Raw genomic sequence first — 22,391 nt, 5'->3', positions numbered from 1 at the left:
GTAACCAGCACTGCAACATGGAACTTTAAAAGTTAGATTTTTTTTCTTTTTAGAGATGAATAACTTCTCCAAACTTCCTCCCACTGAGCACATAGCCAACAATTCCTCCTCTCCTCAGCCCAAAAGAAGTGAGAGAATGCAGATGCTGACCCAGGAGGCTGGAGCCCAGTTTCCTTTCCACAAGAAAGAGAAGGATGAGCTGAAGATGGCTGGAAGTGATAAAGCAAATGTGGAGATCCACATTTTCTCTTTGTGCTCTCCCTCACTTCGGATCCTTACTATAAAGGACCCTTACCCACCTGTACAAAGAGAGATGATGATTTGAGTCAAATGGGCCACTTCATCTTCTTGGAGCTAGCTTTGAATAAATTATTTTTTCCAAAATAAAATAAATTTTAAAAAATAAATAAAATGCTGGGAGCCCATATTAATATTAAAGTAAATTTTAGAACAAACATATAACCTTAAATGTGTATGTACTTGTTGTGGTTTGGATCTGGGTGTCCCCCCAAGGCCTCATTCGGTCAGAAATGGCTGAATCTGGAATGTGTGATGCTGAAATTAAGGGTGTGTGATTGTTAAACCACTACACGTGAGTGAGTGCTTTAGCACCACCCTAATCCCAGTAGTCTGGATGGGATATAAGAGGCAGAAAGACACAGTAAAGCTCCCCCTTGTTACCTTTGCTATCTTGTGTGCTCCATGTTGTTTCTCATCTATGATGCCTGTTTGTTGTCATCCCTGTCTTGGAGCCAACCAACTATGGACTGAAACCTCTATGAGCTGTAAGTCAAATAAACCCCTTCACCTTTAACTTTGGGTGTCAGGTATTTTGTCTCAGCAATGAGAGAAAAGTAACTAACAGAGAAATTCGGTACCAGAGAAGTGGGATCATTGCTATGACATTACCTGGCCATACGACTCAAGAGCCTTTGGAACTGGCTTGTGGGAAGGGGAAGAATTAACAAAAGTTTGGAGAAGCTGGCTACAGAATTAGAGCTGGAACACCTTACGCTGTTCTGTATGGGAGATTCTGGTCAGAACTCAGAAGACCAGAAAGCTGGTAAAGACCAGGCTTGGGAAGTTTCTGCTAGGAAGGAGGACTGCGTTGGTTGCTGGACTCCAAATCATATGTGCTATGGCTTGGCAGAAAGTTTGTCTTCATTTTGTTCATGACCAGAGACTTTGCCTGAGACTGAAATTAGGGACAGTGCCCTAATTAATAAGGGAAGTTGTTGTGGGTAGAAGCCTTCCTGACCCTACATGCACCTAAAACCAGCACCATGTGGATGATACCAAGGTCTGCTGCCAGCTGGAGCAGTATCAAGGCTTCCTTCTGTCTTGGCTGTAGGGGTCCATGCCTATGAACCAAATCCTGAGGAACAACTTCCCCAAGTGAGTGTCAGGTATTGTGTCCCACTGACAAGAATGTAACTAAAACAGGGAGATAAAATCCATTCCTGGACATAACTCCAATCATAGAAAAGTGAACCACTAAGTTAGAGAGGGATTTAAGTGTTATCAGAAGAAATTCTGAACTCAAACTGTATATCTTTGTATTAAATTGTTGCTGAAAATACATATTTAGGCTAGCAAGTGGTCAGATCAAAGAAAGTCAATGAAGGTAGGCTAGAGAAGGTGGGCTGAGGGGTGGACTAGCAAAGTGGATGAATTCTGATCCCAGGCCAGAGACTGATGCTCTTGCTTTTAAAATACTGCTTTCTAGCCATGGGTTGTACAGGGCCCAACATACCAGTCAAGAGAACTAAGAAACCTCCAAATGGGATCTTCCACAAACAGGTTCTTTACATGTATCATTGGATTTGATTTCTTGGCAAAAGAGTATTGTGAAGACCATATGAAGAACTGTAAATAGTCTAGTGGAGTTCATCCCCATTCAGCAGAACACAAATGGACAAGGAAAGTCATTTGATTATCTTAGTCACTTACTTCACACTGGGACAAAATACTCAACACCCACAACTTAAAAGAGAGGTTTATTTTTGCTCAGAGTTTTAGTCTATGGTTGGCTGGCTTCAAGGCAGAAACAGCACAGCAGAAAGGCATGGTGGAGGAAAGGGTGCCCAACCCATGGCAGCCGGGAAGCAAAGAGAGAAGAGAGATGCCAGGGACAAGAATACCCTTTTTCCAGGTGACACCCTCATTGATCCACCTCCAGCCAGAGCCCACCTCTTAACCGAATCTGAACTCCTCGATGGATGAATCCACTGATGAGTATAATACTCCCATGATCCGAACACTTTCCAAACACATGAGACTTTGGGAAAGAAGAAATTTTAGACCTAAACCATAACACTAATGTAGAAGCAACAACCTTTCATTTACCTATAAATATATTACAAATATAACTAACAGTGATTAAAGCAATAAAAAGATTAAGTGATTTCATGTTTATGTTTTACAAAGACTAAAAAAGACAAAAGAAGTCTTGAGGCAGTATGGAACAGTATCTAAAGAGATAGAATTTGGTTCACAAATCTGATCAACTCCAGGGCTAGTATGATTAAAAAGTTAGCTTCGGACCGGGGATTTAGGTCAGTGGTTTCGCTGCCTGCTGCACCAGTGCAAGGACCCAAGTTCGATCCCCGGTACCAAAAAAAAAAAATTAGCTTCAAGGATTCTGCACAATATTAGCCAGATTCTAATTCAAACTTCTCTTACTACCACTGCAGACTTGGGGTTAAACCAGACACCAAAAGAGGTACATCCTTTAAGTCTAAGATTAAGTATATTAGCTCCTTGAAAGTCTAAATATTTCATGAAGCTTTTTTAGGGTAACCTGTTGTAAACAAGACTTGCAAATTCCCCCTTATCTGAAATAATTCTTGCCAAGTAATCACCATCCTCTTCAAATGTGACTGATCTCCAGATGCATGTGATGTGAATACTTCATTTTACATTTTGTTTCCTGCTTATATCTTGTAAGCAGGATCTTTTGCCTTTATTATTGATGTCTTGGACCAATTATCTTGGAAAGCACAAAAGATGGCCTGCACAACAGTGTCTAGTAGTAGCACATCCAATTACAACTCGTAAATGTTCACTGGTAATGAAATATGTAACAAGAGATAAATCCTATTGTATACTGAATAAAATTAGAATCATGAAGTCCTTGAACATAGTACAGTATCATTCTGGTTAAAATACAAGATTTTGTGAGGACAAAGGAAATAGTAGTTTTTTATTAGTCCAATGTCGAAAAACATCTAGCTGTTATCTGACAGAGAGAGAGAGAGAGAGAGAGAGAAACAAAAAGGTCACTCTAAGATAGAGGTTAAGTACCAGGTCATTTTCTCTTGTTTCTGATTTGCAATTACGTATTTCTTACATTTATATGCCTGGTGCCAAACTGCAATCTTCTTTCTCTCTCCTTTCTCTATTAACCACTTCCATTCAGCCACACATCAAATAAATTAAGCTTTTTAACCTTGATCCTTATGGAAACAGCCATTACAGTTTAAAACAGTATCTAAGAATCAGGGGAAAAAGCAATTATTTTTACATTAAGTTGTTTCTTCTCAAGCTGCTATATTTTTCTTTACTATTTCCCATCCAAGTACTAACCAGGCCCGACCCTGCTTAGCTTCTGAGATCAGACAAGATCGGGTGCGTTCAGGGTGGTATGGCCGTAGACTATTTCCAATATCCCTTCTCTTGTTATTCTTAATCATGATGTCTACTTGTGTCTATAAATACAACACAATCTGCATTCAATCAGCATTTATTAGCATCTTTTAAGCAGTACCTGTTTTTATACTCAACTCCAGACATTAAAATCTCTTGTGCCCTCACAGAAAGTCTCTAGAAATACTATTTCAATTTAAAAACTTTTAAAAATATTTAGACCATGCTTCTAACAAGTGATGAGACAGAATATTAAACAATTGTGTTGTAAGCTTCAGTCTAGCTAAGCGGCAGCCTTAGAGATCAATATTTATAAAAATTAAATTGACCAGACAGAGCTTTAAACTTATTGCTCAAATTATTTATATCACAGAAACCAAACAATGGTTGCATGAGTTTTTTCATCTTTACAAACATGCTTACACAAGGTACATTTATCATAAATACCAGTTTATATGCTCTGTTCCAAATATTTAAAAATGTTTCTGGACCAAATGAATCATTGAAACCTGTGTGCCTGAACCATATTTTCTGGTGTCATAGAAAAACCCTTCCTAACATGAACTGAGGTGTCAGGGCCATTACAAGGTTATTTCTTTTTATTTTATTTACCAAAAAGACATGGCTTCCTTAAGAATGCAAAGAAGCTCCTTTCAGGTCTCAGTTACACAAACATTCTTTTCCATGGCAACTTGCTTTCTATTTTATGGATACTGTATTTCCTATAACTCAAGGTTCATGGACTGTTAGGATATGGATTGCACAGGAGGTGAGGGGCAGCCAAGCTAGCGAGGCTTCACCTGTATATCCAGACACTCCTCATCACTTACATTATCTCACTGGGATCTGGCTACTTTCAGATCAGCAGTGGCTTTAGATTCTCCTAGGATCTCAAACCCTACTGTGGACTGCACATACAAGGTTGCATGCTCCTTATGAGAATCCAATCTTGATGATCTGAAGTGGACCTGAAGCACTGATGCTAGCAATGGAGAGTGGCTGCAAATACATATTAACATTAGCAGAGATGTTTGCCTGCAGGGACCATAATAAATCAAATGCTTACAGACTCACATCAAAATGCAATCAATGAGTAGCAAGTGACAATTAAGCTGCATCTGGGGGCAGGCTTTATAGTGGCAAATGAGTGGATTAACTTAATGCCCTATTTAAATTATAGGTTCATTCCCACAAGTGATTCACATTCCCCCAGCCTATTTCATATGTGGCGACTGGCTATCCCATAAAGCCATGAACCTATAGAAACTGGTTCACCACATGGAGACCAAGCACTTTGCTTTTAAAAGATAAGCCTTTGGAATTTTGAAAAGAAAAAAATGCAAACACAAAAGAAGCAATTATTGAAGGCCACTACTTCATCAAATGTGTCTGCACTGAGACCATCATTCTTGGTGGCTAAACACATTACTAAAGCAAAGAAGCCCTTTACTATTGGTAAAGACTTGATCCAACCTGCTGCTAAGGACATTTGTTGTGAAATTTTAGAAGCAGCTGCAGTTCAAAGGGTAACATGTATTCCTCTTTTGGCTGACACCACAACCAGATGAATTGATGAAATAGCAGAGGATGCTGAGGCACAATTGTTAAGAGAGGATTGAGTTACTGTAGTATGCAATCCAGGTTAACAAGTCTACTGATGTTGAAAAGTCAACAAACAATGCTTGTTTTTTGTGTGACATTATTTAGGATGGCGTATGTGAGGATATGTTATGTACACTTTTGTTGTCAACCAACATGACAGCTATAGAACTACTCAAGTCTTTGATTACTTATAGGGAAAACTGATCTGGTTATTTTGTGTTGATATATGTAGCTGCTGCAACTAGTTTCACTACTTGGGTCAAAGAGGTCAGTTCTCAGTGTGATTCTATATAATATTATCCTTGAAGAAATCCTGGCTAGCTGAAAAATGTCACCTGAACTTAATGTTTTGCAGGCTAATTAAAATTATCAACTATATTAAGATATATGCCCTTAATTCATGTCATTCACACAGCTCTGTGAGATGAACAGAGCACACATCTCTCATACACAGAAATGAGATGTCTTTCTAAAGATCACTGGTAAGAGTTTTTGAGTTATGAGAGCTGCTCCAGAGACTTTTTTCAAAAAGTCATCCCTGGGAGCCTATTTCAGTGACACAGAATGGGTCACAAAACTTGCTTACTTGTGTGATAGATTCGACCTGCTCAATAAACTCATTCTGTCACTTCAGGAGAGAACTGTGTTCCTATCAGCAATTAAAGTGCTTGCATTCAAAGCCAAACTTGAATTATGTGGGTGACAAGAGAACATTGAGATTTTTGACATGTTTTAAACATTACCTAGCAGAGATATTGAAAAAGACTAAGCCAGGGTCTTCTTTACCCCACATCTATTTCATCACCTCAGCTTTCAAGAGTTTGAGCATACTTTCCAGCCACAAAAGACCCCCAAATTGGGAAGGAATGGATCCATAACTGTTACAGCTTGTGTCTAGATGTCTCCCCAAAAGCTCATGCAGTCCATAGGTAGGGCTTTTTCAGAGGTGGCTGGATCTAGTGTGTGATGCTCAAATTAAAGGTATGTGATTACTGAATTAGCCCACTGATTGGTTTGGTATAATTTTGGATAAAATGTTAAGGGACAGAAGAGGGCTAGTGTCATTGCTTGTTGCTTGCTTGCTGCCTGGTTTCTGCCTGCCATGAACGTTTCTCCTCTGCAATGCCTGTCTGCCATGCCACCCTGTCTTGGAGCCAGACAATTATGAACTGAAACTTCTACAAACTGTGAGCCAAAATAAACTTTTCCTCTTTTAACTTTGGGTGTCAGGTACTTTGTCTCAACGAGAAAAGTAAGACAATAAGCCATTTGTGAATAAGCCAGAAGAATGTACTTTGTCCATGCTAGGATTGACTGCTTGAGATTGCAAATGATGGTGGCTGTAAAAGTATGTTTGAGACAACTTCAAATGTCCACATTTTCTAAAATCAAGGTAGAATATCCTGAGATTGCCACACAAACACTAAAAAGCCTGCTTCCATTTCCAGCATTTTGTCTTTGTGAAGCAGTTTTTTCTGCAGTGACATCAATCAAAATGAGATAACAGAGTACACTGAACATAAGCAACACACTCTGAGTGTCACTGGCTCCCATCACCCCTAGATGGGATCATCTAATTGCAGAACAAGCTCAGGGTTCCCACTGAGTTGTGAGCTGTATATTTATTTCATTATATGCTACAAAATAAGTGTACAATAAATGTGCTTGAATCATTCCCAAACCTTCCCTCTTCCCCAGTCCAAAGAAAACCCAACAAAAACTGTCTTCCATGAAACCAGTTCCTGGTACCAAAAAGGTTGGAGACTGAAGTTATAACTCACCACATTGTCTTCTCTATATGGTTGGCCAATTTCTCAGAGCTGATTCATGGCCCAAGTGTACACATCTTCAATATTTACTTCATTTAAAAAATTTCATCCAGACCCAGTTTTTTATTTACTTTTAAAGTACAGTATTGTACTTCACCAGGTGTGGTGGGGGACATCTATAATCTCAGCACTCAGGAGGCCAAGGCAGGAGGATGGCTGGGCTTTTAGGCCAGCCTGGGCTACACAATGAGTTCAGTGCCACCCTGGAATACATAACAAAAACCTGTCTAAAAAAAAAATTATTTTACTGTGTTTTTTCAGGGACATAGAGGGGTAGAAATAAAACATTACATAATTGTTGAAAAAATAAGGCTACTAGGACTCTGAAAACAAAAAACAAAAACAAAAACAGCTCTCTACCATGGGCCAGTTACTTTCCAATAAGTAATCACTCGCCAAGGCAATGAAAGTTGCTCGTGTTTGTCCCTGTCATTTAACCCATTGTAGAGAGACAAACAACTGTCTTCCAACTTTCACCAGCTCTAAATAGTCAGGGTTATTAAATGTTTTAGGTTTTTTTGGAAGATGATTGGGGAAGGGTACATTTTTTGACTCAGGTGAAAGCTATAGATCCAGAAAAGTGCACCTTATTGCAAACTTGTATTCATTTGAGGGGAAGGAGGTAGATCAACATGCCCAAGCCCATTAATGAGCCTAAAATTAAGAATTCCTTCTGAAAACTGACAAGCCTAGTTGCCACACACTAGAACTCAAAGATTCTGCACTGTACCTGATTTTCATGTAAAAGTTTCAAAGATGGGTTGGAGATCTAGGATATCTCCTGCTCACATTACTTGGTAATAAAAATATTCACACTGTAATAACAGCCTCAAAATGTCCTGTTTTATCTTCACCTCATAATCATTCTGCATGTAAAGTAGTAAGCCCTGGTCACCCAGCCTCCTTACTTAGGTTTTTCCTCGGAGCACCTCCCTCCTTCTAGCATAATTATATATTTATTGTCTGCCTCCACTGACCAGAATGAAAGCTCCATGAGGGCAAAGCCTTTTTTGCTCATAGAATATCTCTGGTGCCTAACAAGCATGCAACTTTTTAACATTTTACCAACTTACTTTTTTGCAGTACTACAGATTGAACCTAAGGACTCTGGACTTAGCTACATCCCAAACATTTTTACTTTTTATTCTGAAGCAGGGTCTAAGTCCCCAAGTTCCCCAGGCTGGGATTGAACTTAGTCCTCCTGCCTCTATCTCACCCTCTTAAGAGTGCTGAGGCAACAGGAATGTATCGCCATGCCTGGCAGGCACTCAAGTATTTAAAAAAAAATTTAAAATTAATTTTATTGGTACATTTTAGGTATACAATACAATGGCATTCATCAATGGAAATTTGTACCTTTACGTAATCTATTTTTTCCCCATTCCCCTGCTCTCAACCCCTCCACACCTATTTACAAACTTTTCCATTTTCTATTAATTCCATTCCCTTCTTTCCTATTAGTACGTTTGAATTACATGTTTACATTCATCTTAGGGAGTAGGTACATGTACATATCTTAATTCTTTATTCTCCTTCCCCTCTCTGCCCATCTCCCTATCTCTAGATTACCCCTTCCCCATTTCATTTTATTGTGTGTTTGACACGTTTACATTGTGGGAGACAATATAGCAGGGGTTGGCAAACAACAACCTACAGGCCAAATCCAAGCTTCCACTTCTTTGTAAATAAAGTTTTCCTGGAACTCAACCATGCTCATTCATTTATATATGATTTATTACTTTTATTATACAATGACAAGGCTAAGAAGTTGCAGCAGGACCAGATGGCCCACAGTCTCTCAAATATTTACTATCTGGTTTCTTATAGAAAAGGTCTGATAGTGCTCATTTGGCCCTTATTTTGCAAGTTACATTACACTTGAGACAGGAATTAGGTCTTATATTTCTTGGTATATAAAACAGACTTATGTTCAGAAACTGCTATCACTGTACAAAATAAAGATTACCTCCAACATAAATTATTTTTGTACAGTTAAATCCAAAAGTTACTATTTTCCATCATAAATGAAATTTTATCAAGGACACAACCAAAGATTACTTGTATTCAATAACTGAATAACAAGGAAAAGAGATACTAACACTGAGTAGTTAGTACCCAGCAAGTTCACAATCATTTAATCTTTAAAATGTGAATGCAACATAAATGGAAAGGTCTCCCCTAGTATGTTTCAGACAAATGATTTCAAGGTGAACTACAGTTATTTTGTCTTAGTCAAAAATGACTTTAATGAAATATTTTTTTATGCCAGCTACAGCATGGGTTCTCAAGAGTGTGTGAATAGATCACTCTCCCACAAATAATTATTCCATTCAAAATCTTCTGCAAATTACAATACCTGAAAGGGGGCATCAAGGTTTATACTCCTTGGTCAATTCTAAGATATGCTCAGCATTTCTTGATTGATCCTTTAAAAAAGTGTATCCTTTTTGTCTCAAAAGATTGATTTGCATAGGCATAATTGTTCCCAAGAAAATTAATATTGAATGAATAATTCTAGGCATGTTTTCAGCGCAATGGTTCCTCCTGGTGCAGATGTAATCAAATGAGATACATTTCATATTATTCAGTATATTACTTAACAATGTAACCCATGGATGAGGAAATGGAGATGGGCTAGAAAGCTTATTGAAGTATCTTTGCTATGTTATTCTAAATAAGCAACAATACACACAATGATATACAATCATTTGAGAAAACTATTGTTTATTTAGAAAAAGGGTTACACTGGTAGAATTCATTTGATTAAAAAATTCTTTTAAAAATGCCACTGTGAAACTTTCATAGATGAAAATTCAGCAATACAAAGCTCCTGGAGCTGTCGAATTAAAACACAGTTAACTTTTGATAATCCCCACCCAGATTTGTCTAATTACAAGAGAAAATGGGGACAAGTGACCGCTGGTATCTTTTTCTTTTTTAAACAGACTTTAATGTTGTACATGTAGTATATAAAATGATTGCTAGGCATAAGATACTTATTTTGTTATTAGTGATTAATATTAAAAACAGGCTAATAAATTAAAAGTTTCAAAATGAGGTAAATTCAAAATGGTTCAATAATTGTTTATTTTCAGTTTCAAACAGTAAAAAGGAAGCATTTCAGGTTGGAAGAGACTAAACCCAGGCAATATTTAGTTAACCAAAAGTGAAATTCTGTACATATGTAACCATATTTGCTTGTTGGAAGTATATGCAGCACATTGTGCTAAAAATATGGAACAATTAACACTTTCAGCCATTACTGAAAATAAACATGTAGAAATCAAGCAACAAGTTAAAATTCAATAACATATAATTCAACAATTTTAGGTTTTCCACATGGAACAATAAAGTAGATAACTAAATAATTTAAGGAGATGCAAATGGGCCCTCTTCATTCTGATTCTCAGCAATCTACTCAGGAATATAAATTTCTGGTCACAGCAGAACAATTTCATTCCAATCTCATCTGAAAGAAACAAAGTGATTATATTGATAGGCAAGGAAAGAATGAAGGAAGGAGGGAGTGAGGGAGAGATGGGAGGTCAAAGGAAGGAAAGAAGAGAGGAGGAAGGAAAGAAGAGAGGAGGGAGGAAAGAAGAGAGGAAGAGGGAAGGAAGACAGAAAGGGAGTAAAGGTAGCAAGGAAACAGAGGAGGAAGGAAGAAAGAAAAGGAAGAGTTAAGAAAGAAAAGTTGGTGAGTTTTGTTAAAAGGCTTGAATGAAGTCCCCAGAAAAGGATAAAATAGTTGTGTATTTCTTATTGTCCACTCTTAGAAACCATTAAGATAAGAACACTATGACTCCAACTGAACATAGGGATAGCAACAAGTAAAACATTCCACAGGGGCAAGCAATAGTTTATCAAAAATAAACAGAACATGTAGCAAAGAAAAGGAACCTAGTTAACATGATCAACAAAAAAGAAAAAAAGAAAATGACATCATTTTTCACAAGGACAATTTTAATAGTGACTTATATTAAGATGCAATATCTGCTAAATTATAAAAATTGCTTTAAAAATATATTGACTCAATTATATTCATTTCCTTTATGTATTGATATTTTCAAATACTGCATATTGAAATAATTCAAAACACGATCATTATAATATGTGGCAAATAATTTCATATCTGCCTAACATTGTTCTCATTCAAATTTTAAACTAATGCTCAATGCATTAATCTTTATTGATGAAAATACTACATTCACATATTTCATAAAACCAGAGCTAGAAGGGGCCTTAGAAAATAATCACACTTGCATGAAATGCTGGCAAATAATTTACATATCATTTCTACACAGCATTCTGTTCATACCATGTATAGTCTTGACATTATCAATAATTATGGATACACTGATTTTGAACTTACAATTTTAATACTTAATAGTCATTGTTCCTGTCCATCAACTGATGAATGGATAAACAAAATATGATACACATTCATACAATGGAATATTAGCCATAAAAAGGAATGGAATACAGATACATGCTACAACATGGATGAATCTTGAAAACAAGATGCCAAGTGAAAGAACCCAGACAAAAAAGGCCACAATATTGCATGATTTCATTCATATGAAATGTCCTAAATAGGCAAATCCATAAACATAAAGTACATTAGTGGTTTCCAGGGACTGGAAGAAGGGGATAATTAAAAGTAACTGCTCACACATGTGGGCCTTTTTATGGTGAGAAAAATGTTCTGAAATTAGACAGTGGTGATGGCTGCTCAGCATAGTGAATTATACTAAAACCACTGAATTATACACTTTAAAAGTGAATTTATCTCAATTTTTTAAATTGAAAAAAAGTGATGTTCTAAATAAAGAACATCACAATATCTGTTTGACCATAACTAGAATAAGAAATACATTCTCAATAATCAAGATGTCACATTAGGAGAATTATTGGGCAAGGGAAATTTTGATGACATAATTAAGGGGATATTAGGAATAAAACTATGTTGCTGTTAAAACAAGTAAAGATCTTTCCCTAGAACCGAAATCAAAATTTTTACAAGAAGCCAAAATCCTCAAGCAACATAATTATCCCAATGCTGTAAAACTTATAGTTTGCACACAAAGACAGCCTATCTACATCATCAAGGAACTGGTTCCAGGGAGCGATTTCCTCTCCTTCCTGAGAAAAGAAGGATGAACTAAAACTCAGTTAGTGAAATTTTCATTAGATGCTGTTTCTGCATGGAGTATCTTGAGTAAAAAATTGTATGCACAGGGACCTTGCTGCTAGAAACTGCCTGGAGGTGAAAATAATGTTCCAAAAATCAGTGACTTTGGAATGTCTCGTCAAGAGGATGGTGGTATATTCATCTTCTGACTTAAAGCAGATTCCCATTAAATGGACAGCACCAGAAGCTCTTAATTATGGGAGATATCATTCTGAGAATGACGCATTGGCGCTTTGGCATCTTCCTCTGGGAGACCTTCAGCTTAGGGGTCTGTCCATACCCTGGAATGACAAATCAGCAAGCACAAGAGCAAGTGGAAAGAAGATACTAGATGTCAGTTTCTCAGCAGTGTCCAGAGAGTATTATAAAATAATGCTGGAAGTGTTGGAATCACAAACTTGCAAAACTCCCCCAGTTCAATGAACTTCCAAGAGAGCTAGCTGCCATCACGAAGAAAGTCACATAGTGATGAAATATTGTCAAACTCAGCTTTTGGGACATCTTAAACAGAGCAATATTTTCGTCTCATTAAAACTGAGTTTATACCACATTACCTGTTAACATTCTTCCAACTATTTTTCTTACTGAATTTTTAAAACATATATGCCTCTTTAACCATCACAAATAGGACAGCATAGCTTCTAAATGTAAGGGGTCACAGAAATCTCTTTCAAATTTAGGATTGTTGATGTTTCTCAAGAGCACTGGCTATTTCAATCTCAGTTCAGTTTGCTATCCTCCATCACAGACATCTACACTCTGCTGGTCCTATGAACTGTACTGATAATATCATATTTGTAGGACACATTCAAACAAAAGGTAGCCTTCACTCTGCTGAAACAAAATTATATTTGTAAACATCATTTTATATTGGTGATTATCTGGATCTCCTAGGTTTTACTTTTTGGCCAAAATAGGTCATTTGCCTATGTTCCAATATACTCTCCTCTTTGTTAGGGAATCAGAACACTATCTACAAAATGTCCTCACAGAGTTGAAGCAGCTGACTTTAAATGATATTCTAGAGAGCTGTGACAGCAAAAGGCAAGTCTGAAAAGGTGGTCTGAAGAAATGAGGTAGGGTGGTGATTAAAGCAGAAAAAAAAGACAAACATGAAAGCAGCCTTCTTATGAGAGGTATGCCTTTATACATACACACATTTTAAAATTTTTATGGTCATATTTACCAAAAAAGTCCTAAGAAATGTTTCAGTAGTTTATAGGTTCCTCTTAAAATAGCTTTTGGATGGCAATTTTAAAATTAACAGCTATAAAATATAAGCCCACCAAAATAACAGCTTACTCATGGTTAAGTCCCTTCACCTCAAAGGAAGTATCCCAGAATTATGTGTTCCCTGTATTTTTACTAATGTTTGAGACTGTCAGGATTTCATGACCTTAATATTCTGTCTACACACACACACACACACACACACACACACACACACACACACACACGCGGACACGGACACGGACACAAGTACAAAGAAAGGTAAATAAGGATGAAGCTGATACTTTAAAGACATCAAATGAACATAAGAAACAAATTATGAAAAGAAAGACAGAGACAACCATCCTAATTCCACTTTACACCTTCAGCTGCCCTTGTATTACAACCTAGGAATTCTTACAGCCAAAACAGTTCCTGAGATGTTCCATGTGAGTAAAATGTAATGTTAAAACTGAATATATATATTTTTTCTGGCGACAACATCTCGCTATGTAGTTCAGGCTAGCCTTGAACTCACTATGTTGCCCAGGCTAGCCTTGAACTCAAGAGAATCCTCCTGCCTCAGCCTCCCAAGTGCTAGGATTACAGGCATGCACCACCACACTCGGTGAGGTAAATCTTAATTGTATCCAGGGATGCCTCTCAACATAAGTATGTATCCAGAAAATAGTCACATTGGCTGGAGATTTAGCTCAGTGGTTCCGCCACCTGACTCGCAAGCAAAAAGTCCCGAGTTCGATTCCCCAGTACCAAAAAAACCAAAAACAACAACAACAAAAAAGAAAACAGTCACATTGAAGGGTAAATGTGGCATGGAAGCCTTTTAACCTATGCCTATGTCAAGATTGAAAAAAAAGAAAACAGCGACTTAATGAGTATTTGGTTCACCTTAAGAGAAAGAACAAGAAAATTAAAAAAACTCCTCCTGTCCTGAAATGTTTGGTGACTATGAGTATCAGTGCACAGAATTCACACCCCGTATGTTTGAAGGAGTATAAAAGATAATAAAGAGAAGGAAGGTCTGTATCATTTCAATCTCTTAAGAAGAGTCATTGCACATTTAATGACTAGTACATACAGACCAAAATGAAAACAGAGCAAGTCTGGAAAAATGTTGTAACATACTAACCAACTTCTTTCTATCAGCATGGTTTTCCCTTCTTTCAAATGGTGTAAGTTAAATGAACTTTGTTTAAATGATAAATTTTTTTTTAATTGCCCTTCATCAAGTTCACACTGATCCCCAAAACATTTGCTACCTCTGTACACTGCTCTCTAGGTATAGTTAACAGAGCATCTAAAATATTCCAGTAAATAAAGAAAATTCTTGGTTGTTTGATTAGCAGGTAGGGATGCAGAACAAAATCACAATCTAAGGAGGTAGATATATAACATTCTCAGATATACATAGGAACCAGTGACTCCACAAACTCATATATAAGCAATGGTTAGCTAAGGAGAAAGAAATTTAAACTCTCTATCCCAATACATATTATCACCATCTAGAAACAGGCCTCAGAATGGCAATGTGTTCCTAAAACAAGAAATCTGTGAGCACTTAAGAGGTCAGTTTCTAAGCATGAACTGAAAACAAGAAAGCTTAGAGCAAGAATTACATTATCAGGCTATAATGGCTAAGAATGTAATGAATCCAAATTAAGTCAGCTGAGTAGGGAATCTATTGAGGCGAACTGTTTTACAGGGCAGGGGACAGCCCTAACTCTAAGGAGGGCAGCACCTAGGTAGGTCTGATTGCTGCCATGCAGAAATCAGGACATAATGCTGTCAGATGATCTGATTCTTCAAGAGAATTGGGAATTCAGGCCTGTCAATTCTTCCAATTGTTAAAGGCAACCAACTTTTTTGCAAAAAATTATACTTTGTGTGGGGCCAAATAGGTACACTGAATTTCCAACCTTGGGTTTAACAGATAAGAGTGTTAGATTAGACATGAGATTGGAGGTTGAGAAATGAACCTACATGCATTAGGCCTTGTTGGAATGGGGGATTAGAGTAGGCCACTAAAAATACAGATGCACAGCATATGAGTTGAGGGCCACCCATATCAAATTAAAATTGAAAAGCTAACAGATGGTTCCTAGAGGACAATTTTAATAGGTAGCAATTTCCAAAGATTAAAATAGAAGAAAACGTTAAAAGCAAAGCAGCAAGTAATGTTCAAGAGGTTAAAGGAGAAGTAAGATGAAACTGGACAACGACTTTATAGGTAACAGAAGATGCAGAGAACAGGGAGAACAGAGTTTGCAACTAAAAACAGGAGATAGGACAAGACAGACTGGAATGAATTTAATCTGGGTCACATTTATATACATTATTTCCTTAACTCTAATGTGATCATTTTTATGTTTCTGAAATCAGGATGATGGGTCCAAATCAATGTCATTTCTCTACTCACTCCCCTTTAAAATGTTCTAAAACCAACAATGAGATCTTCAAATTAGTGACATCTTTTAATCATGCCAATGTAATACATATTAGATGTTCTCCTTTCCATAGAACAGAAAGTAAATTAAAAGGGGAACAGAAGTAGTGGACTAAGGAGCAGCTAAGGTAGACGGTACCAATCAGAAATGAGGAGATCTCAGAAGGAAAACAGAAAGATTGGCCCAAGCATAGAATGAATTCTAACAGAAAGAGGTAGCCAGAAAACATTCAAAAGACAGCCAGAAAATGGAAAAAAAAATCAACCATAGTTTCACAAAAGACTCATTTCAAGAAAAACTATAATACAGTTGTCAGCAAGAAAACTGAACAAGGGAAACATGCTAAATGTACCTTTAAAAGAATATCTGAATCTAGACACTTTGTTACAAGACCACTAGCCAAATACCTACCACTGGCTGACTTTTTCATAACTTTGTTCCTGAGGGATTATAGAGAAAAGTACAAATTCATGACCAGTGTAAAAGCAACTCAAATATGTAGCAAAACCTTTGTACTAAATAAAGGGAGATGTATAAAATCACAGTGAAAGTCGTTAGTGACAATGGGTGGCCCATTTCTAATGAAGATTTGAGAAGTAGGCTGTTAGCCTTTTTAATAGTAAGAGAACATGTGAAAGCAAAATGTCAAATTAAAAGATTTTAAAATGAAGGATGAAAAAAGAAATAAAGATTAAGAATTCATACTTCAGTGTAGAAAACAGCAGGGGAGGTGGCTAGAATTGAATAATGGGTAATATTTCTTTTATAATCTTCCTAATTAAAAAAACTATTAAATCCTAAATGCTCTTTCATAACTCTTATTTCACTTTAACACTTAGATAACAAGCACAGAAAAACACCTCTCATCAGGTGATCACCAATCTAGCTGCTTTGCAGCCAAAATAAAAATGACAAAACTCATACCCTAAAGCCCATACACTTATACTGAACTGGCTCTCAGCTATTTTTCTCGCTCTTAATTTGAACAACTGCAAATAGCCTTGGTCATCTATCTGATTTCAAGAAAGATTAGATGCAGTCAATAATATTAAGGGCAAGGTACAGATAGCAGGTACACTTAATATCATTAAGAAATGATATGTAAAATGGAAGCAAGAAAATGGGCTATAAAAAAGCAGAATCAACAACTTTAAATATGTTTATCTGGCCAGGTATGGTGGTGCATGCCTGTAAGCTCAGTGCTAGGGAGGCTGAGGCAAGCGTTGAGTTCAAGGCCAGCCTGAGCTACATAGGGAGACACTGTCTCAAAAACAAAAAGAAAAAAAAACCCTAAAAAAACGAGTATGTCTATCTAGAAGTATTAAGTGTAGGGGGCAAATTGTCTTACCTAAGACATCACCAAACAATAACTATTCATAAGCTGACCATAAGTGCTCAAAACAGGCTATATTAGAGTCTGAACACTCTGTCCACTAAGATACATATATGATTTATTTAAGATGGCTAAAATACTCTTTATATCTCACATAAAGCCTGAGTGCATTACCTTGACAACAAAGTTGCATATTTAAATTCTAGAAGTAAAAACATACTTTATTTTCTGGCTTTGCAAAACATAGGCTGTGGGAGAAAAAGAGGTCCAAAACATTGACAAAAATCTTTGGATAACAGATCTGCATGAGAAGGCAAAAAGAACAGGGAACACTAAATAAGACCTAGGTTTGACTATCGGTTGCACTGGCTAATATCTCTTGTGACTTTCTTCAACTTAACCTCTCAGTCTCAGTATTTTTACCTGAAAAATACAAATACTACCACCACTTATACAGCTACAGATACTTTTAAAAGGTAATTAATTATCCAGAAAATATGGGAATGAGTGGGAACAGAAAGCCAGATGTTCTTAAATATATCTTGCTGCTTAAAAAAAAGTGTGGCTAATCAGCAAGCTTAAAATGAAAACAACTTAAAAATAACTACAAATCTTGTTTTGCACCTGTACCCAAAAACCTGGACATTATACTTAGGTGTATTTTGCAAACTGGATCTAGCCTTTTCAATGTTATCAAACCCATGTTTCTATCTTTAAATGGAAAGGTGAGAAAACACTCACCTTGATTGAAAGTCTTCATTATCTGTGCTTGTCCGAGGACTTATGAGTAGATGACAAATTAAGGGAAAACAACTTGGGGGGTGTGTGTGTGTGTGTGTGTGTGTGTGTGTGCGCGTGTGTGTGTGCGCGTGTGTGTGTGCGTGTGTGTGAATAGTGTCTCATCTTCAAGTGTAACCCTTCAGTTTACAGTAATATTTGGCTCTAACCAGCTTGGTAGCCTCAAACTCCACCAGCTCTGCTCATCTGCCACATCAATTTTCCCTTTCATCACCATGCCCCAGCCCAAGGCACTCTTTATTCCTTTTCTTCCTCTTGGTGACAATACAGACAGAAGTAACATAAATCCCTTGGTAGCATAAAACATCTCAATCACAAAAGAAGTTAAAAAAAATCAAGAACATCAAGTCTCCCACTTTCAGATTTCATACATTTGAGAAGGTTAACTGGAAAGACCATTTTAAAGCTAACCAGCACCTAAATATTTATAGACCACATACTACAAAGATATAATTCCAAACATCAATTTTATCAAAGTTTTCAACAACACTGATTGAAAATGTTAATTAATAAAGATGAAAAGGATATTGTTTCTTCTCTTCCTTTCCTGAACAGTCCCGTTTCTCTTTCTTTTCTATCTTTTCTTTATCATGCCTGGACTCCTATAAGGAATGGTGGAATTAGTTGGGGAAGGGAAAACCGAATATTTTTTTAAAAAATCAGCTCAAAATCCCTTTTCATCACCCACCAGCCATAATTTTTCTTCAAAAAGTTAATATGACACCAAAAGCACAAGCAACAAAAGAAAAAGATACATTGACTCCACCAAAAGTAAAATCTTTCATGTATCAAAAGGACACTATCAAGAAGGTGAAAAGATGGCCAACAAAATGGGAGAAAACATTTGCAAATCATGTATAAGGATCTAGTAATCTAGATTATATAATGACTCTTACAACTGAGCAACAAAAAGACAACTCAATTTTAAAGCAGCCAAAGGATCTGAATACATTTCTCCAAAGATATACAAATGCCCAACAGGCACATGAAAAGATGTTCAACATCATTAGTCATTAAGGAAATGCAAATCAAAACTATGAGATACCACTTCACACCCACTAGGATAGCTATAAAACAACAACAAAAAACAGAATAACCAAATTAACAAGAATATTTAGAGAAATTTGCACCCTGATAAACTGCTGGTAGAAATATAAACTGCATAGCCAGACAAAAGAGTTTGACAGTTCCTCAAAAAAGTTAAGCATAAAATTATCATATAACCTAGAAATTCCACTACTGGATGAATACTCCAGAGAATTAAAGACAGATATTAAAATAAATACTTCATAGCAGCACACTAATGTTTGCAGGGCTATTCACAATAGCCAAAAAGTTGAAACAACCTAAAAATCCATCACCTCACAAATGCATAAACAAATGTGGTATATTCACACAATGGAATATTAGTCATAAAAAGAAATGAAATAATGATAGATGCTACAACATAGAAGAATCTAAAAAACATTATGCAAAGTGAAAAGACACAAAAGGCCGTATTACCGTACAATTCTATTTATAGGAAATATAACGAACAAGTAAATCCACAGAGACAGAAAGCAGATTAACATGTTCACAATGGGGCCATAATATGTTTGTCTCGCTGCTGGGCAGCTTGAACCACAGGTGGTACATTCATGACTGCCCCATCAGGTGGCTTTTAATTTTATTAGTAAAAAGGCCAATAAAAGTGATTAGATCCATTTGTACCACTAGTGGCACAAGGGACTGATAGGTCAGTCATGTCTGTACCACCTGTGGTTCAAGCTGGAGGGAACGTGTTAATGGTTGCCAGAGGCTAGGGGCAGGGAAAATGGGGACTCACTGCTTCATGGGTATAGGGTCTCTTTCAGTGATTAAAATGTTTTGGAACTATAGGGATGACTGTGCAATACTGTAAATATACTAAATATCATCGAAATTGTATACTTTCAAAGTTAATTTTATTCTATATGAATTTCATCTCAATTTAAAAAAACAGTGTATCTTTGAAAGCAGATACAATTAAACTATTCACCTTTTGTCTATAACTTTTTATGAATTATGAATATACTGTATAATTTTGAATATGTACAATAATGCTTTGTAAACACTTTATATTTAGTAATTGCTTGCTTATTACTTTATGGCACATACATGAAATTTAGTTGAATACCATACATTAGTATATGAGAATGTACCTTATACTTAAAAGCAAATTAAGTTTCAAACAGATTAGTTTATTAGGATAAAATGTTTAAAATCATATTTAATAAAGACTGGGATACTATGATGGTCACAGAGAATACATGTTACTCTATTTTAATATTACAAATAAGGGGAAATTAAAAGCAAAGAAGTGTAGATAGAGAAAAAAGAAAATAAGATTAAAACTCAAAGAACAGAAATTAAAAAAAAAAAAAAAACAGAAGTAGGCAGGAGTGGGACAGAGAGAAAAGAATTTCAAAAGTATACTAACTCGACCCTGGAAGTAATTTGGGACTAATTTGGTTCAAATTTCCCAATCAGATAGCCCACCTTCCTCCCATGCCTCCTCTTCCCACCTCCAAATAAAATAAACAACATACTATCTGAAAAAGCAAAAGTTCAGTATTTTCTAAATTTTCAAAGGGTAGATTTTTTTTTGAGAGAAAAAGTATATTATTTGTTTTCCTAATTTACCTTTTTGCCACCGGAGGAGATTTTATCCATCTTCTCGGATTTAAATGAATCACTGCCTTTTTCTTTGCCTGAAGATTTTGACTTATTTTTTTCCTTGTCTTTCTCATTTGGATAAGGAGACTCACAAGGACTTTCACTTTTGTGTTTTGAAACCCCCACTAAAATTACAAAAAAGATTCATAAAAGCCTTTTCTAATTCATTTTGATGATTGCTTTGAAAGTATTAGTAAGTCTACCTACTCGTTCCATTTTCCTCTTTCCTCCTCTTGATTAAGTCCGGTGGCGCTTCACGGTCATTGTTTGAATGATCCTAGAATCAAGAATTGTGAACTACATTGATCAAGGGTTTATGTTTTTGTTTCAAAGTATTACTTTTATAGAAGAAAAAGTACAGCTAGCATGGTGAATATTTGCAGTAGTTTCCAATACTTGGCAAAATGGCATGAAAGAAAAGCAGAGCTGGCAGAGACTACTAGGCTAAAGATCCTCATTACTACAGAAGATGCAAACTCACGAGCATAAAAATACCAGTTAAAACTCAAAACAACAGATTACTATGAAACAAACTAGTATTTTTTTAAAGGTAACAAATACACTATTATACAATAACAAGCTTTCCAAACTAGTTTTTAAAAGTTACACACCCTTTTCCGTTCTTTCCTGTCCTTTTCATCTTTTTTCTCTCTTTCTCGGGATCTTTCCCTTGACTTGTCCAAATCTTTCTTGTCCATTTCTCTCTCCTTACTCTTGGACAGTGGTGGAGGAGTATGATTAATGTAGAGCTGTTAAATTAAGGCAATATTACTAAAGATTATTAGTTTTCCAATATTGCTACCTTTTGGTTTTTAATTAAGTGAAGACAATTGGTAGTTAGACGCAAAGTCAAAACTGGTCTGCTATCTGTATTACAATAGGTAAAATAAAAGAGCATCATACAAATTATACAAAGGCTTTAATTCATAGCCTTGTAAAAATTACCATTTAAACTCAACCAGTACATCATTTCCTCAACTGAGATTCCTTAAGTAAACTTATCACTCTACTGTAAAAACCTAGTTACTACCACTATAAGAGTTGATATGTGAAAAACAGTGGCTGGACTTTATTGTAAGAAACAAAATACAAACCTCTACACATCATGAAAATTTTTAATGTCTTACCATCCACTAATAGGCAGTTAATAATGACAGTGAGCAAAAATATAAAAATAAAACCAAGCCATGTCTTACTGGTAAATACTGTCTGCCTCAGTGTAAACTAGGCAGAAATTATTCAGCACTCCAATTCCATCAAATGAGCAAAACTGACTTTGACATTTGACTTCTTGGTTTTAAATAGAAAACCAGTGTGTCAGCTGAGGGTAGTTAACTACTCAAAGACTGGAAAATAATGAACAAATATTGTCCTCTGCTTGTTCTTTAACTGCCAAAAGGTCTACAGGCATTAAATATCAAGGATGTTCTAAGTCTAAATAACCAAGAGACAACCCTACTTATGGAAGTTATAAATATGGAAATCCACCATAAGAGAAAATATTTAGGAAGGTGTAAGGAAATAATCAGATACCTAACCTTGCCGGGGATTTAGCTCAGTGGTTTCGCTGCCTGCTGTGCAAGCACAAGTACTCGAGTTCGATCCCCAGTACCAAAAAAGAAAAA

General features: G+C 36.2%; 1 protein-coding gene and 1 pseudogene across 9 annotated transcripts in view; one reads left to right on the top strand and one right to left on the bottom strand.

Annotated features, from left to right (window-relative positions):
- Positions 1 to 55: 55 nt before the first annotated feature.
- Positions 56 to 12,737, top strand: LOC101721774 (tyrosine-protein kinase Fer-like; annotated as a pseudogene).
- Positions 10,368 to 22,391, bottom strand: part of Thoc2 (THO complex subunit 2) — a 110,932-nt gene continuing 98,908 nt past the window's right edge. For 6 of the 9 annotated variants that reach the window (XM_087199824.1, XM_087199825.1, XM_087199826.1 and 3 more), the window contains 6 exons: positions 21,378 to 21,515; positions 20,974 to 21,043; positions 20,734 to 20,891; positions 18,601 to 18,674; positions 18,016 to 18,061; positions 12,361 to 12,548 (listed from right to left, as the gene is read on the bottom strand). In XM_087199824.1, coding sequence (XP_087055950.1) covers positions 18,034 to 18,061; positions 18,601 to 18,674; positions 20,734 to 20,891; positions 20,974 to 21,043; positions 21,378 to 21,515 — 468 coding nt within the window. In that variant the 3' untranslated portion in view covers positions 12,361 to 12,548; positions 18,016 to 18,033. Of the gene's footprint in view, positions 10,546 to 12,360; positions 12,549 to 18,015; positions 18,062 to 18,600; positions 18,675 to 20,733; positions 20,892 to 20,973; positions 21,044 to 21,377; positions 21,516 to 22,391 lie in introns of those variants that run through there. The other 3 variants (XM_021240529.2, XM_087199823.1, XM_087199822.1) reach the window with 3 other exon arrangements.

Source organism: Heterocephalus glaber, unplaced genomic scaffold, assembly GCF_053883595.1.
Source record: "Heterocephalus glaber isolate CG9 unplaced genomic scaffold, H.glaber_assembly_v1.0 deba00001729, whole genome shotgun sequence".
Taxonomy (NCBI): domain Eukaryota; kingdom Metazoa; phylum Chordata; class Mammalia; order Rodentia; family Bathyergidae; genus Heterocephalus; species Heterocephalus glaber.
Note: the sequence above shows the minus strand (reverse complement) of the source record. Positions and strands in the feature narration are given on the sequence as shown.